Source organism: Aspergillus tanneri (assembly GCF_003426965.1).
Source record: "Aspergillus tanneri strain NIH1004 chromosome Unknown AapTan_2_pilon_pilon_pilon, whole genome shotgun sequence".
Classification (NCBI taxonomy): domain Eukaryota; kingdom Fungi; phylum Ascomycota; class Eurotiomycetes; order Eurotiales; family Aspergillaceae; genus Aspergillus; species Aspergillus tanneri.
Window position 1 is genome coordinate 4,935,837 of NW_022984629.1, and position 16,737 is coordinate 4,952,573.

The 16,737-nt window shown below is 51.5% G+C and overlaps 6 protein-coding genes across 6 annotated transcripts; 3 read left to right on the forward strand and 3 right to left on the reverse strand.

Moving 5' to 3' along the window:
• Window positions 1–58: 58 nt before the first annotated feature.
• On the reverse strand, window positions 59–1,739 carry ATNIH1004_001560 (mitochondrial 54S ribosomal protein mL38; the record flags this gene model as incomplete). Its single annotated transcript, XM_033566259.1, has 3 exons — window positions 59–783; window positions 847–1,322; window positions 1,375–1,739. The coding sequence occupies 3 exons, from the start codon at window positions 1,737–1,739 to the stop codon at window positions 59–61; spliced, it is 1,566 nt and encodes a 521-aa protein (XP_033432016.1).
• An 80-nt stretch (window positions 1,740–1,819) lies between these two features.
• On the forward strand, window positions 1,820–2,560 carry YML6 (mitochondrial 54S ribosomal protein uL4m; the record flags this gene model as incomplete). The annotated part of the gene is made up of 1 exon (XM_033566260.1): window positions 1,820–2,560. The coding sequence occupies one exon, from the start codon at window positions 1,820–1,822 to the stop codon at window positions 2,558–2,560; it is 741 nt and encodes a 246-aa protein (XP_033432017.1).
• A 527-nt stretch (window positions 2,561–3,087) lies between these two features.
• On the forward strand, window positions 3,088–4,655 carry ATNIH1004_001562 (mitochondrial 37S ribosomal protein mS47; the record flags this gene model as incomplete). The annotated part of the gene is made up of 3 exons (XM_033566261.1): window positions 3,088–3,138; window positions 3,199–3,360; window positions 3,453–4,655. 3 exons carry the CDS (start codon window positions 3,088–3,090, stop codon window positions 4,653–4,655), a joined length of 1,416 nt encoding a protein of 471 aa, XP_033432018.1.
• Window positions 4,656–4,945: 290 nt separating this feature from the next.
• On the forward strand, window positions 4,946–9,062 carry ATNIH1004_001563 (uncharacterized protein; the record flags this gene model as incomplete). The annotated part of the gene is made up of 8 exons (XM_033566262.1): window positions 4,946–5,249; window positions 5,313–5,479; window positions 5,540–5,579; window positions 5,628–5,785; window positions 5,844–6,320; window positions 6,426–6,598; window positions 7,042–7,903; window positions 7,977–9,062. 8 exons carry the CDS (start codon window positions 4,946–4,948, stop codon window positions 9,060–9,062), a joined length of 3,267 nt encoding a protein of 1,088 aa, XP_033432019.1.
• Window positions 9,063–9,177: 115 nt separating this feature from the next.
• On the reverse strand, window positions 9,178–11,041 carry ATNIH1004_001564 (arylsulfatase; the record flags this gene model as incomplete). The annotated part of the gene is made up of 2 exons (XM_033566263.1): window positions 9,178–10,834; window positions 10,884–11,041. The coding sequence occupies 2 exons, from the start codon at window positions 11,039–11,041 to the stop codon at window positions 9,178–9,180; spliced, it is 1,815 nt and encodes a 604-aa protein (XP_033432020.1).
• A 1,343-nt stretch (window positions 11,042–12,384) lies between these two features.
• Window positions 12,385–16,659, reverse strand: ATNIH1004_001565 (uncharacterized protein; the record flags this gene model as incomplete). The annotated part of the gene is made up of 5 exons (XM_033566264.1): window positions 12,385–12,760; window positions 13,667–13,691; window positions 14,488–15,132; window positions 15,203–15,514; window positions 15,561–16,659. 5 exons carry the CDS (start codon window positions 16,657–16,659, stop codon window positions 12,385–12,387), a joined length of 2,457 nt encoding a protein of 818 aa, XP_033432021.1.
• Window positions 16,660–16,737: the final 78 nt, after the last annotated feature.

A 16,737-nucleotide genomic window follows, 5' to 3' on the forward strand; every position in this document is an offset into this window, starting at 1 on the left:
AGGACCAAATGATAGAACACCAGAAACAAAAAGGGAATACGCAGACGCGAGAGACCCTTCACCGGAAGGTTGAAGGGTTTCTCCTCTTGTAAGGCAGGGCCTCGGGCCTCTTCCGGCGAAGTTCCATGTCCACATCCGGATAGCCGATTTGCTTCATCACGTCTGCCATGGTCTCGTCCCACTGGGTCCTGAACAAATGCGCGCTAATGGCCTTCAGATGGTACCGAGCCTGCAGGGTTCGTAGGAGCAGGTTGTCGCGGTCCGTCTCCCTGGCCTTGACGGCGGCGAAGTCCAATGGTTTCGACTCTTTCTGTTCCATGATGAACACGGACAGTCGATGGTAGGGGCTGCCCTTCTGAGCAACGGGGGGTACCCATGGCAGGACCACCTGGGACTCAGTCGAAAGCTTGGTGAGGTCAACCTTGGTCGACGTGGCCGAGATGGGGATGTTGACGGCTAGGTAATGCATCTTGTAATCGAAACCGTCCTTCTCGACATTGGGGATATCCGGGTCCACAACAGCAATAGTGACGAGTTTCTCGCCCCGTTCGAATAGCTGCACATCCAGCTTAGGAGCCACCATGCTCAGCTGCGAGTTGACGAACTCTCCAGGCTGAACCGCGTTTCGACCAAAGTAAAGCTTGGTGTCCGCCACAGGGTCGCAATGAGGGAGGACGTCGGGGATGACCTTCATCTGCGTGATCCGTTGCACCAAGATCTTACGTCGATATTCCCTCCATTTCCGATCGGCCAGGTAACGATAGATGGGTTTGTTCATGTCACCTGCAACCAAGACTGGTTAGAGATCAACCTCGTAAATTGACGGTCAGGTTCGGGGCTCCATACCCTGTCCATCTTCGAATCTCTTTTTCACCAGCGGATCATTGACATCCGCCAGGACCTTCAGGTGCTCGAGATGGAGCTCCATAGCCCGGAGCTTAGACTTTCTCACTTGCTCCCCGCCCGCTTCTTCCGTAGGGATAGCCTGGAGTCGAGCGATCTTCTCCGCCATTGCCGTCATTTCCTTCAACTTCTCCTCCCGGTCGGCAATCAGCACTTTGCGTGCCTCCTGGAAACATTGGTACGGCAGTTGTTCGAAGGGGATGTTGGCCGAGGACTGTAATGCGGCACGACGTCGACGAGAACCAATGGGGGAAATGCCCTGCCGTAACAATTTCCGTTCCAACCGAGGACTTGACACCAATTCCGGATCGGGGTTTTTGTGAAAAGGCTGGCTCTTAGTTTCGGTCTGGGCTTCCTCGCGAACCAGAGCCGTTGTTTGGAAGGCCCGAGTCGAATGGAGCTGGAGGCCCTGGAGGCCTCTAGAACAAGCTTTATGTAGGCATTGAAGCAAAGGCTTGGAAGCTCGCTCACAATGGCCCATTGTGACGGATGAAGGGCGTCAAAGGGAGGAGAGGGAGGTGGTGATGGTGGTAGAGAGGAGTTGAGGCTGCTGGAGTGGAACTTTTTTCGCAGTCGAAGCCAAGCCTCAGCGGGCTAGCGCCGACCGCATCGTCCGAACTTTTTGCTGCTTCGTCTGCTCTGGTGACTAGCCCCATCACATTTCGACATCCCCCCTTCTCTGCGGGCTCTGTGAACAGAAAAATGCCAGGAAGTGATGCACTGCGAGCCCTGAGATGGCTCTCTCGCAGCTCTGGGGGACTCCTCTCGGGGTCTGAGACCATGACGGTACTGTTCTCCGCCCATGCCTCCCTCGGGTCTCCTCGTTGGGTTTTCATCGATTGCACTGAGAATACAGGCTAACTTAGACGATGGTCTGGTGTAGCAACGATGCCTCGCGAAGACTTTGTCGCGGTCCATGGCCACAGAGGCGCAGACAACCTCAGACCGTACCACTCCCAAGCCTGTCTGGACACAGCCCGTTCAGGCCACTACCTACTCCTTCCCTTCCATGGAGCCACTGCGGTTTGTCGAATACCCTCGAAACCATCTCCTTATGCCTCTGCGGAAAGATATTCTCCACCGAGCCGTGGTGTACGAAGGTGACATGACCCGACAAGGCACTGCCAGCACCAAGTGGAGGGACGAAGTGCATGGCAGCCATAGGAAGCTGCGCGCGCAGAAGGGCAGCGGTAAGGCGCGGGTGGGAGACAAGACTTCACCGACTCGTAAGGGAGGTGGTGTGGCATTTGGGCCTCGTCCGCGGGACTTTTCGACCGATCTTCCTCAAAAAATCTACGACCAGGCATGGCGGATCGCTCTGAGTTACCGATACCGACGAGGCCAATTGATCATCCTGGACAACGAGATATCGATTCCAGAAGATGCCACAACCCATCTGATCTCCGAGATATTCAAGGTCAACAGCTGGGGTCGGGAATTTGGCCGGTCAACGCTGATCACGGACCGATTGGATGAAGAACTGTTCGACAAGGTGCGCCAGGTGGGTGAGCATGCGAAGATCCTGAACCGTCAGGATGTGGATGTCAAGGATCTGCTGGAGACGGGACGATTGATCATTGAGAAGCAGGCGTTGGACCGTATTCTGGCTCAACATTCGAGGGACTTGACAAGCAAGGTTGCGAAGGCTTTGTATTGATAGCATTGGCTTGGTTGGCGATATGGATTTCTACCGTATTTGGACTACTTTTTATATTAACGTGTGTTATTTATCTGTACAAATAGATTTGATTATGTATGACAGTTCTCCTATGAGTCCATTCTATCCTATTAGTGATATGACAGGAATTCCTAGTGAAGCCCAGCAATTTAAAAATAAAAAATAAAAAATAAAATAAACGGAACCAAGACAAACCAAGACAAACCAAACTAATTGAAATCAAATAAAAATCAAGATGAACTTCTGGTTAACTCGGCTGTTGAGCTCGGAAGACAAGGAAAATCCCGCCGCGCGAAAAAACTCCGAGGTCAAGCGAGGCGGAGATCACCTTTGCCGCTTCATCTGTTGCTGCTGCTGGTAAACCTAATCCGCCCTCTTCACTCTTTCCCCGTTCGTCCGTCTCTTCCTTTCTTTCTCCTTCGGCCGAGGTCTGCCTGATGTTTATCCGCAGTTTTTACCGGTCCCAGACACCGTCGAGCTGGATCTCGCGGGCTTCTCCTGTAGCAATGCCTCTCCGCGCGAAAGCCACCAACCCAGTATTTGCCTCGACAGCTCGTGTATGATTCCAATGATGGGTGATTGCATTTTCCTGGCGGGTGTGCTAATGGACAAACTAGATGTCGACGACCGCGAAACTCCCTACCCCGTTGCCTGAAGACGAGCCCGATGATGTCTTATTCAATACGCTCTACGGAGTGCGGTTGATTGAGCTCAACCGGCCCAAGAAGCTCAATTCCCTGAATGGATCGATGGTTCGGAAAATCCTCCCTCGATTGCAGGTGAGCTACCTTGGCCTTTTTATTTGATTCTGTCCTTCTCCGCCCACAATGGAGTGATATCGAGGATGCCGTTGCTAAGCGGTTGACTTTAGGAGTGGGAGAAATCCCAGCTGGCCAACGTGATCATGCTCTCCGGTGCTGGGCCCAAGGCCCTCTGTGCCGGAGGAGACGTGGCTGCGCTGGCTCTACAGAATGAACAAGGTCTCGAGGGCCAGAAGAAATCGACCAACTTCTTCGGCCTGGAATACTCCCTCGACCATGCCATTGCGACGTATAGCAAGCCTTTCATCTCCGTCATGGACGGGATCACCATGGGTGGTGGTGTCGGACTCAGCGTTCACGCCCCCTTCCGTATTGCGACGGAACGAACTGTCTTCGCCATGCCCGAGACGACCATCGGCTTCTTCCCCGACGTGGGCGGCTCGTTTTTCCTGCCCCGTCTCGACGGCGAAATCGGAACATACCTGGCCCTGACATCGGAACGGCTGAACGGTGTCCAGGCGCTGTACGCGGGTGTGGCCACGCACTACTTTGATTCGAGCGTGTTGGCGAACCTGACGAGCCGTCTGTCGGAGCTGGTTTTTAAAGACTCGGCCACGCTGCCGGAGCGTCTGGACCTGATAAACAAGACCATGTCGGAATACTCCACCGGCATCCCACCGCTGCATGAGCAGCCCATGCTACTTGCGGGCAGCCTGCGCAGCGCCATTGACCGGTGCTTTAAAAAGAACACAGTGGAGGAGATCTTCCAGGCTCTGGAGCAGGAGACGGAGCAGAAGGAGTGGGCGCAGAAGACACTTCAGACGCTGTCGATTCGCTCGCCCACATCCTTGAAGGTGACGCTGCGGCAGATGCGCCTGGGCAAGGATTGGAGCGTCTCCGAGACCTTCCAGCGCGAACACCACGTCTCTGGCAAGTTCATGCGCCACCCAGACTTCGTAGAAGGTGTCAAGGCCCGTCTCATGTCGAAGCCCCCGCGCCAGGCGTCGTGGCAGCCTGCGACCCTTCAGGAGGTGACGAAGGAAGAAGTGGACTCCTTCTTCACGATCCCTGAGGGCGAGGATCGGCTACCATTGTTGAGTGAGACCGACTACCGTCAGTACCCCCATGCGTATGGGCTACCCAGCGAGACACAGATCGAGCAGTTTGTGCGTAGGGAAGGCGTGAGCCTGAGCCAGACAGTCGATCGGTTTGTTGAGAAATGGGACCACAAGGACGGAGTGAGAGAGAAAGTCAGCGAGGTGTTGGCCAGACGAACGACTAAGACTCCGGAGGGGTTGCGATGGGTCGAGTAAAGCGATAGACAAGAGAAAAGAGATTGATTTGTTCTATAGTTAGTTTTCTGCATCAGGGTATAATCAGTTCGTATTGGCATGTATTATCGATCTTTATTTTATTAGAATCTCTTATATCAATCAGTGTATTCTTATGGGTAATAGTTCTCGAATTACTATATCCGGAATACCGTAAGGTTATTCGGATCGACACAACCCGAAGCCTTTCCGGCCCATCCCATCTATCTCCCAGTTCATGGGTCGGCCATCAACATCACCATCACATTTGTCTATCCATCCATCCCTTCAGCATGGAATCAACTACGGTCTCTGACCTAGAGAACCAACAATTCCTGGGGTCTTCGTCCGATACCCCTCCTACCATCTCGAAGTCCGTCCTTTGTCGACTCTACGTCTCTCATTTTCTATCGACATGGAACTCACGCCTGTTTGAATTCGGTGCGGTGTTATTCCTAGCCTCCATTTTCCGGGACACTTTGCTGTATGCATCGGTCTACGCGCTGGTACGGTCCCTGTCGTCCGTGTTGTTCTCGTCATCGCTGGGCTCTGTGGTGGATCGGTCTAATCGGTTGAAGGCGATTCGCATGTCCATCGGTATGTTGATGTTGAGGACGATAATATTCTTCAGAGTCTTCGTAACTGATACGATCGATCAAGTCTGGCAACGACTTCCCGTGGTAGCATCCTGTGCCTGCTTCTTGGTTCTTCTGCAGCCGTCAAGCTCGTCTTACCTCTCTCCGCTTGTTTTTATTGCTGCGGTTCTGTTTGCCTGTGTAGAGAAGCTCGCTGCGTCGGCGAACTCGGTCGCCGTGGAACGCGATTGGGTGCGTTTCCCTAGCATCTGTAGCGCTATCTGTCTGTGATGCTGTCTTAACAATGTGCAGGCGATTGTTATCTCGAATGCTTTACATATCTCTAAACAAGGTAGGTACTTCCATCGGACAGTAAAGAATGGGCAAACTAAGTGTATAGATCTGAATGCGACCATGAGACGCATCGATCTCTTCTGTAAACTCTTGGCTCCTCTGGCGGTCTCATTGATCGATGGGTTTTCAACGAGGCTCGCCATCTGGATAGTTCTAGTATGGAACTTCACCACGGTGTGGGTGGAATACATTGCTATTGCGCAGGTCCACATTCCTTTTTCCTCTCCCATCTACTTGGCAAATCCAAGCTAAGTACGACTAGGTCTACAAATCCGTCCCGAACCTGGAACGACTACCAGACACGATAGAATCTACCACACAATCCCTCTCAGACCCATGGCGCGCCTACTTTGCAAGTCCCATGGTTCTCCCCTCCTTTGCTCTCAGTCTACTATACCTGACCGTTCTCTCTTTCGGTCCCACCATGACCACCTACCTCCTGCATAGCACCTCGTTCACCTCGATCCAGGTCAGCACCATGCGGATTGGCGCCATCCTCGTCGAGATAGCAGGGACGTGGGTGGCGCCGGTCCTGATGCGAAGAATCGGACCCATTCGATCGGGTCTGTGGTTCTTGAACTGGCAGTTTGCCTGCCTGGCTGCCCCGGTGGCGAGTTTTGCTATGTTCAGGGACGTTGTACAGCAGGGTCGGGCCGCTACGTGCTTAGTGGTAGGAGTCGCATTGAGTCGGTTGGGTCTTTGGGGATTTGATTTATCGATACAGTTGCTTATTCAGGAGGTATCTCTCTTTCCCTTCTCCTTCCTTCCTTCTTTCTTTTCCTCTCTATCTTTTTTTTTTTTTTTTTTTTTGGTCTTATTCCGAAGAAAGATTGCTAAGAGACAGGGCATCGACCCACAATCGCGCGCGAAATTCTCCTCCACGGAAATCGCACTGCAAAGTATCTGGGAACTGGTCTCCTTTGCAATGACCATCGTGTTTCCGCACCCTGAGCAGTTCAAGTTCCCGGTTTATATCAGTTACGGGGCCATCACGATGGCTGCTATTTGCTTTGCAACGTATGTGAGGAGGGAGCGGGGACATCTGTTGCATATGGATCGGTGTATGGGGGAGAAAGTGAGGATTCGGACTTTGGGTCGGTAGTTTGGGTTGATTCTATCCATGTTATGATGATTGTATTGCAGGTTCTTAGCGAGATTAAGCTATGAATACATGATTGATTCATTCCTTCATCAGACAGACAGATTCATTCTATCATAAACCCTAACTATACTATCCTATTATATTATGTTGTATTACTCTTATATAAAGGACACAATCCACATCCAATCACACCACGTGCCCGAGTGCGGGGTTTTCATAGAATCATCCAACAGCGTCTAACTCCCCTCATCTAAACCCCCTCATCTACCGTCATGATTCCAATCTACCATGGAGGTATACTATCTACTATCTTTCGTCATCTCGTATATCCTAGCTAATGACAATTACAGCCTCCCAGAGCTCGGGGATTAGGCCGATCAGGTCCCCGTCGACGCACTGGCTGTCTAACCTGTCGAGCACGTAAGGTACGCTGCGACGAAACTAAACCCGTCTGTGCCAATTGCATTCGTCTGCATCTACAATGTATCTACAAAACGATTGTTCCAGGCCTCGTGGCATCTCGACGCAATGGTCGTTCCCAGAGACCGGATCCTACAGCCACCTCTGTCTCTGTCTCTCCAACTCCGGAGCGACCAGATGTGAACTTCTTCGATACCGTTCTGCGTCCTGAGGAGCGTCGTCAGCAGCAGAGTCCCTTGCGCCTTATGTGTGAAATGGATGTCCAGGGGGGTGTTGACATACTCGGATTCAACGGAGAGACGACCTCCGATTTGGAGCAGAGACATCTGGATTTGACCAGCAGGTATTCTGATTTCCAGCTTCCCAGTACCGTGGCTTCTCCCAGCGCTCTGTCCTGGACGCAGTCAGTTGAGGAGGCCCCCGTCGCGAGAGATGGTAGTCTGGATGGAGTGGAAGCCAACCTCCCCGGTAGTAGTCCGTGGTCAGAACCAAAAGCGACAGACGAGGAGCAACAGCAGCAACAGCTGTTGATGCGTTTCCTGGAGTCCGAAGCACCTCCAACTATTTTCGGGTCGGTGAACCTGGAATGGAAATACGTGCGCAATGCAATAGTCAATCAGTCTCGGGATTTCAGACCCTTATTGAACAGCATCTACTGTTACGCTGATATCCACATGCCCACGCGAGAAGACAAACAGTGGAAAACAGCACCGACATATCACCAGCAGGCGAGCTCAGAAATACGTTCGCATCTCCTGGGAGATATGAGCCATTGCACGTTGAAGCGCATATTTGCGACTGTATTCCTCCTCATGATGTCTGAGGTCTTATCACCCTTCCCTTAGTAGTCTTTCAACTAATAGAATCGTTTAGCTGATATCTGTGCCTGAACTGTGTCCTCCGGGAGCCTCTTTCCTCCATTCTGCGTACCGGTTACTGCAGCGATTCCATCGTAAGACCCAGAAATGGACAGGGTTCGGCCATTTAATCGTTTCATGGGTATCTCTACTTGATATTAAAGCTCTGATCGCGGGTCGTGAAGGCGATCCGCTCATCGAGCTGGGCATTCTTTCCAACTCCACACGCGAGCATATCCCGGGCTCTGACTCCACCACCAACAACAACAACAACAACAACGAGGACGAGGAAGACGAGGACACCCTAGCCCAACCCACCTATCTAATCCAAACCGCCATCCTCAACCCATCCTTCCATTTCTTCTTTCAAACCCAACAAATCATCCGACGAATTGTTCATATCGATCTGCACCACCGCAGCCGCGGCACCGTCAGCGACGAATTCGAAGTCCTCCAGATTGCCCACCAGGTCGACGCGGACCTCGAATCCCTCTGGAACGGCCGTCCTCGAGTCCTGGATCTTCATCGCACTCCCGAGGCTCTCTTCGATACCCTTCAACCCCGGGTCGCTGTTGAAGTGTGTCGCTGCTTTCGGCAGTATATTGCTAATTTCCTAGCTGTTTTTATTTATCTTCATCGTGTGGCATTTGCTATTTATCCTCGGACAGATCGGGTGCGAAGTGCTGTGGATGGGATTGTTCAGTTGGCTAGGGTTGAGGCTGAATCTGAATCATTATCTTTAGCGTCCGGTGTGTCTGGTGTGTCTTCTCGGGCTCTTCCCATCGGTTTCGTCTGGCCGCTGTTTGTCGCGGGACTGGAGGGTTCATACGATCAGCGTGTCTGGATTATTCAGACTATGCAGCGTATGGCGATGTCGGATCAGCAGAATCAGAATCGCAATAAAGGCCATGATTCTCATCCGTCTCGTTCTCGTTCTCATTCTTCGAATGTTCATGATATCTCGGCGCAGCGCCATCCCAATGTCGAAAAGGCGCTGTTCCTGCTGGAAGAGATGATGAGACGACAGGATGTATCGCGGACGTGGGCGGATTCACGATGTGTACGACGTGAAGTATTCGCGGATTTCTTTGTTATGATATAGTATTCCATACCATACATATATACGGAGTACACTGTAGTATGTAGAACCATAATTCCATGCTAATCAATACATCCAATAATCATAAACATAGACATAGACATATACAAGACGACTACTACTTCCGCTGAAACCGCGGCGGCTTCCTCATAAACTTCTCTGGCTCTTCTCGCGCCCCCTTCTTCCAATAGTCGTATTCCATCCAGGCATTCTCAGGCATCTGCGCCTCGGTGGCCTCGATGAAATCCCCTAGATCCGGACTCAGCGGGATCACGCCCGTCTCGACAACGTATTGATCCCAGAGTTTCAGCAGCTGCTCCAACCGATCCGGATGCGTCTCGGCGAGATCATGAATCTCCCCCGGGTCGTCGACGAGGTGGTAGAGTTGCCAGCGCTCCGGGCCCTTTGGTTTCGGGATGTACACGATTTTCCAGTCGCCAAAACGCAGGGCGGCACGGCCGCAGGTTTCCCATCCTTGGATGAAGTCCTGGTCGTGGATAAGAGAGGATTGGCCGCATGCCCAGTCGTAGAAGCTCCGGCCGCGCAAGGGAACGACCTCGCGGCCTTGGTACGTGGGAGCCGGGTGGGTGACGCCGGCCATATGCAGGATGGATGGAGCCAGGTCCATGACGGTGGCGAATTGGTCGGTGATACCGCCGTCCCGGACATGGTCGGCGATGGGGATAGAGGTCGGGAATCGGGCGAGAAAGGGCACGCGTACGCCACCCTCGGTGGTGAACGCCTTGTACAGTCGGGAGGGGGCAGTGGCTGCTTGCGCCCAGCGTGGACCGTACCAGATAAAGGAGTCGGCATTCCCAAGGTTCTCTAGCGAGTTGTTGTAGTACTTCTGCAGATGCGGCATGACGCCGCTCTGGACCATGGGGTACGCTTCGTACGCGGCACCTTCGGCACCGTTGTCAGAAAGGAAGCAGATGAACGTGTTGTCGAGCTCGTCGACGGAGGAAAGGTAGTCGACGACTTTGCCGACGTTGGCATCGATGCACTCGACCATGCCGGCAAAGACCTCCATGGCTGTGCTGGACAATTTCTTTTCCTCGGGCGTGAACTCGTGCCAGGGCTTGACTTCGTCGGCGTCGACAGGGTGCGGCTCGACATCTGGATGGATCATACCGAGCTCCTTGAGACGTTGGAGACGCTGCAGACGGAGGGTGTCGGGACCGTCATCATACACCCCGCGGTAGTGGTCGATGTACTCACGGGGCGCTTGGAGGGGCCAGTGGGGCGCGGTGAACGGCAGATAGGCGAAGAAGGGCCGGTCATCTTCGCGATCATGCCAGTCACGCAGGTACTGGACCATCTTGTCGCCGTAGCCGTCGGACGAGTACCAGCCGTCGGGGAGCTTCTTCACATACCGGTCGTCCTCCATGTGCAGTGCGATGTGGCTGGCCTGGAGGAAGGTTGGTGTGACATCATCACCCTGCAGCTGGGGCTCGTAGGCATAGTGATTGGAGCAGGCGGGGAGATGGGCCAGGGATCGGTCGAAGCCGCGGTGGAAGGGGGAACGCTCCGGCGTGAGGCCCAAGTGCCATTTCCCCGACATGAGGGTATGGTAGCCGGCATCCCGGAGTATCTCAGGGAGAGCGACGACCCGTTCGTTGAGATAGCCCTCGTAGCCGGGCATGCCCCTTTGCGGGGCGGTGCTGATCTGGGAGCCTCTAGGACCGTTCTGGCCGGAGATATTGGTCCATTCCACCAGGTTACCCAAGCCAGCGATGTGATGATCGGTCCCGGTCATAATCATGGCGCGGGTGGGACTGTAATCTCGTTAGTTGGCACACTGGATTGTGATCCCAAATGACGCACGAGCAAGCAGCAGCGGCATGGAAATCAGTGAATCGGATGCCCTCCTGTGCTAAGCGGTTGAGATGGGGTGTGCGGATTTCTCCACCGAAGCATCCAATATCGGAGAAGCCGAGATCATCGGCGACGATGAGAAGAAAGTTTGGTCGTTTTGGAGCCATGATGGATATTGATCACATTGGTAAGAAGAGGGCAGCTGAACCATGGGGATATATAGAGTCATCGTCAGTCGGCTATCGGGTAGAGGAGATGGCAATTATTAATGACAATTATTACGTATGAAAGAAGAAACGAACGAAGAAACCAAAAAGAGAAAAGAAGTCGGCTGTCGGCTGATGCTCTGTTCTGGGCATGTGATGTCATCTGATCTCTGGAATTCATTCTCTCTCCTCCCTCTATAGTCCTAACTGACCAGCTATTATTATCTGTTATGTGCCTACTGAGGGATTTCTCTCACTCCAGTACTATCCAATCGATTCAAAACCCCTTCTAGAAACTTTAACAGCGCCATGATCTACATCAGAGAGTCAATCACCGGACCAAAATCCCAAGTCCCAAGGATATCATCATTTGTATGTTCCCTGGTTATGTGGAGTGGACTTCCTAATCTTCCCCCCTGGATCGACAAGCCACCATTCTACACTGTATCTTGAAGAAAAATTCCACTGACGCGGCAACTCGTCACGGACAGTCAATCAGTCTCGACATATTGATGTAGGATGGAAATGCGGAGGCCACCGCCTCCCCGAATACCCAAGCCTGACGCCCTGGTAAGCTACCTCCCACAGTTGAAACCATCTTCATGTAAAGTAGTCAGAATCATCAAGATATAGTGTACCCCACTACATGATGGTTGGATTCTATCCCTGTGAGCTGCTTGAATTGTCAAATTTGTCTTCTTCTCGGCTTCGTGATCTACCCAGTTCTTGCTCGTCGACACCACTGCCATGACATGTATGTATCTCGGGCAATCTCGTCAAGGGGTAAGATAAATCCTATGGAGGCTTGATGATGAGCCTCTTCATGTTGGGTGGATCTATTTGGGAGCATACTAGTCTCCACTCACTACTCCTCTACTGGATAGGATACATGTAAGAGAAATCGTCGCAGCTAGGTCCTAGTTATACAGTACCGTTTTTATTCTATCATTCTATCTAAGGACATTATTGATATACTAGGGATACTTATTCTTAAAGTAAGTAATATTCTATATAGGATGATGGTACACTAGCTATAAGTATTTTGATCTTTTTTCTAGCCGGTGAACACGTACAAATTGGCAGCGCCCAAAAGAGTCGGCACATAAGCAAGAATCCAATCCGACCCTCCCTTCAGCGCCGGAATAGACATTACCTAGATATTAGCAAAGACAAGACAAACCCAAGACTCCAGAAAATCAACCCTAGTAATATCAACCACCCTAGACATATCCTGCACAAACATACTGTTCACCGGGCCATTTTTGCATGTAATATGTCCCCAGACAAGTCAAGGCAACACTGTTTTAGGTGCTACTCAAAATCGCACCAATATCGAGCATGCTCGCCATAGTATTCACATATGATTGAACCCCCGACTCTCCGCAATTGATATGTGCAAAAACCATATTCTTTTGTTTGATCAGCTCGTCTTTCATTCCGTTGAGCTTGTCCTGAAATCCCTCTCGTCTGTTCACCAACTCCTGCGACCGTTGGATGAGGTCCGCCTCCTGGGCCTTCTTCCTCTCGCGGCATCTACTGGCCGCAATACGGTTGCGCTCGCGCAATGCTTGGCTTCTCGCGTAGGTAGCTGGCTGCTTCTTCATCACCTTATTTTTTGATGGGGTGCTGTAGGCTCCCCGGTCTTTGGTTGCTCTCGACGATGGAGTCTGTTCGCTGGAGCTAAATTGTCCGAATTGATTACAATCAGGGGGTGAAAGAGATGAAGAAGAAGAGGGGGGAGGACAAGTAAAGGTAACAGAATAAGAAGAGCAGCAGGAGGAAGAAGAGAGACGAGAATTATCCTGGGGATTAACAGTCTCGAGAGAAAAACTGGGAGGCTGGACTCTGACCCCTTGCGGACAAACAGCCTGGGGAGAAACATTCTGCAGAGAAGTATCCAGGAAAGAAGCAGGGTGTACCCGGACCCTCTGTGGACAAACAGCCTGGAGAGAAACAGTCTGTGGATAAGTATCCTGGAAAGAAGCAGGCTGGACCACAACCGCCTGAGACTGTGGCTTAAACTGAGCCTGATACTCATCAATTGTGTATGTAGGATAGAAATTGTTGACGTCATAGCCGTGGTTGTTTTCCAGATCGTCCACCGTATTCGGATTAGGTGATTTGCAGTGAGCCATCAATGCGAGAGCACTAACAGGATCCATGGCCGGGGGAGCACTGGAATGATCCATGATCGGCAGCAATGAGAATTTGATACAGCTGAAACAACTTGGATATCTTTTAGAGAAGTGATGAATTAATGGATAGACGAACGAATAAACGAATAGACGAATAGACGAATAGATGGGATGGAAGGCAGAGATGGGTAGAGAAAGAAAGAGTGAGCGAGAGGGATATTATACGATGATACGGATTCTCTCTGATTTTCCCTCCTCCACAGTATCGGCTCTGTTGGCTCGCTGTTATGTTGGACCTTCTTCTCCCGGCCTATAGTTTTCCAAGGAAAGTTCAACCGTCCTGCGAGGTCTGGACTCCGGGTTGAATCAACGACTATCTCTACCTGTTGAGGCAATAATATCATTCAACGGCCTAAAAGTCCAAGAGCTCCTACTGAGCCGTAGTCTTTACTATCTTGGAAGGCTTGAAGTCTCAACTGTCTCAACATAATTTGTAACCGACTTTTGATGTAGGTCTACTTGGCGTACTACGTGCCCTTAGGTAGATTATTTCCATAGTATACTCAGATACATCCCTCTCTATTTTATACTTTAAAACAACAATTTATACTATAAAATAATATACTATTTTCTGTTGAGAAATAGCCCCAGTCGTTCTACAGTACCTGGTACCTGAGTTGAATCCCTTCCATGTACCTGGGCCTAACGGGGGAATCCAAAGGTACAGAGTTGATCGTCATCGTCAAAACCCGACTGGGAAGCTTCTGGAGTACATACATACTTCGGCTGTACAGAGTGGGTCTTCGGCCTGGGATCGTCGGATGATCCACTTGGACCAATCAGTTTTATTTTTACAGCCTGGGGTGGGTCCTTTCCCTGTCACCTTTGCGTCAAGGAAAATAATAAGTGTAAAAGAGTACGTACAAAAACAACAAACATTAAAAATATATATATATATATTTAGGGAAGAGGGGAGGGTTATAAGAGAGGGGCAAACCGAGGAAAAGTTAATTTGAAAAAGCGCTCAAAATGACTCAGAAAACTCTAGCGACGTGTCATTCCCACCAAGTAGTTATTGCTTAATTCTGGCTCCGATAAACTCAGTTCTGATCCCCCAAACCTCTAGCCTATATCACATGGGCGGCTCATGCAAGGAACCATCAACCATGGCCGTTTACCTATCCTGGCTGCTGCCTCCTCGACGCGTACATGCAAAAGATGGGAGGCCTTGACTGTTCCATAATCGTAGTCGTCGGCTGACCCTCGGCCAACCTTCAATCAACATAACTGCCACCCTCTGGCTCTCGATTTCCTGCTCAATGGCGCGGAAGGTATCTGGTTCCCTCTCCCGCTCCTCATCGCTGAGGAGTGGCCCCAGAACTCGACCGAGGCTTTCCGCAGTCAACACCCCTGCCACTCCCCCATCTTCCAAGTCGACGGCGCGCCTGGTTTCCCCCAACAAGTGCACACTGAGCCCAAAGACGGCGCAGATAAGATTGTACTGCATCGGTCGCGTAAGTGCCAGGACCGCAAGGCCGATGGCTGTGGCTTGGGCCGAACTCTGGGCCGAGACCCCGTCGCTGCTACGTCTCCGGCCAATGCTCCCACTTGTGTGTTTGTAGTAGATATCCACTAACGCTCGATGGAGCTGGCTCGACCCCAAAATTCCCCCCGGAAGCCCCGCTAGAAGCGCCTTGAAGACCCATGCGACGCCGAGTACCTGCGCCGAGCTAGGACTGGGGGCCTCCTGACTGATTATGTTGACCAGGTCGACGGGCATCTCGCTGCTTCTCAGCGTCATTTCAATCCGATCCTGCTCCTTCTCGGCCGACAGAACTTGGTCGGCAAAATACCGATATGTCCGGGCGGCAATTTTCATGTCACCGGGATCAAGAAAGAGGTTCCGTACGTTCGGCCCTAGATTCGGCCTTAATGAGTTTCATCTATTCGAGCAGCCCGACACCTAGCTCTTGGACAGAACGCTTACCAAAGACTTTCAAGTACGTGGCAGTGGCAACGAAACATACTGGAAGCTTCAGTATCGAAGGGAAATGCTCTGCAGGGAGGCTCAAAAAGCTGTGACCTCCAAGCTGGGCCAGCCAGTCCAATGATTTGCCCCGGAGTGTAGTCATCGTATAGGTCCGAGAAGAAAAATGTGCAAATGTCTTCATTCGTCGCAGTGGTCGTGGTTGTGCTGTAACTGTAGTCTCTTTCAGGTGGCGGCTCGATCGCATTCGCCCAAAGATCCCATTCCGACGCTTCGAAACCTTCTGTTCACTAGTAGTACCAACGAAAGTCCCTACTTTTGGTCAGATCGAGCAACGACAAGAGACCTACGCACTGACCGTAGCTTTTTTGAGCATTGTTACCAACGTCATCGATGTTGTGACCGCTCTTGTCGAGCATAAGGGGGCTCAGGCCTAGTTTGGTGCCAAACTCATTAAACGCAGTAGCGGCTGCGTACTGATCAAGGAGCACCAAACGGTTGCTACCAATCGAGGATGTTCGAAGAGATGGGCCCCCCAGCAATGTACTGGAACCATGCTCCGTGAGTGGGGCACCTCCCGTCTCAATACTCTCTAAAGTATGAGTGAATTGAGCACCTGTGTCGGTCGAATCGGAGCTCTGCTGTCTTATGGAACATACAGCGGTATCATTGGAAGGGTCTGAAAAGGGATTGGAACTTGGTATTTCATGGATGGTTTGCTCGTCTTCACTGAATGGGGGTTGGCAAGCATAATCAGGGTCCACCAGAGCAATCGGCGTACTTGTGGACCTTGATGGATGGCGGCAGACAGTTCCGCTTGTTTGCTCGGAGTTGAGAGATTGAGTGGTGTTGTCGCTCACATTTCGAGACTCCAGATTAACATCCAAATAAATGCTACTTTGAATCTCCTTCCGAGTTTGTGGACATTGATCCTCCTGGGTGCCAAGGCTTTGAAAACAATCGTCATGTGCATGACTCGATCCCGATGTAGCGTCGTCAACGTGTCCGGATAACCCTTTACGAGTATGAGCCCTGCGAGGGTGAAGGAGTGTCATGAAGCCATTCAATCTCCTAGAGCCTCGGGTTGAACGCTTCGGCTGGGTCGATGAAAGCTGTGATTGGTTAGCAGTGCGCTTGGAAACTGGTGAGCCGGCATGAAGGCTATAGCAGCGTTGCTGGCGGTTGGATTCTGATTTGGGACTGCCGTTTCCAATTCGATTCGATTTCGTCACGTCTTGACTGCTATGTGCAGCCTCCGTCGATGCATTTCCATAAGTGTTAGCTTTCCTTATATGTGAATGTTTGATAGGCTGTGTGGTCGTCAAGGACTGTCTCAGTCGCAAGGGTTCTTTGGCCGCCCTGGATGAGGACCTAGAACGAAGACTATCAAGCAGTCCCATAATGAGAGGGACACTCCAGATGCCGAAAAATGTGCGGGGAGCCTTGGAAGCTTCCATGAATTGAAGTACAGCCGTTTAGATTATTGGGTGAACTCCAATATTGGGCACAAGAGTCATCGCAGAAGTCGCAGGAGC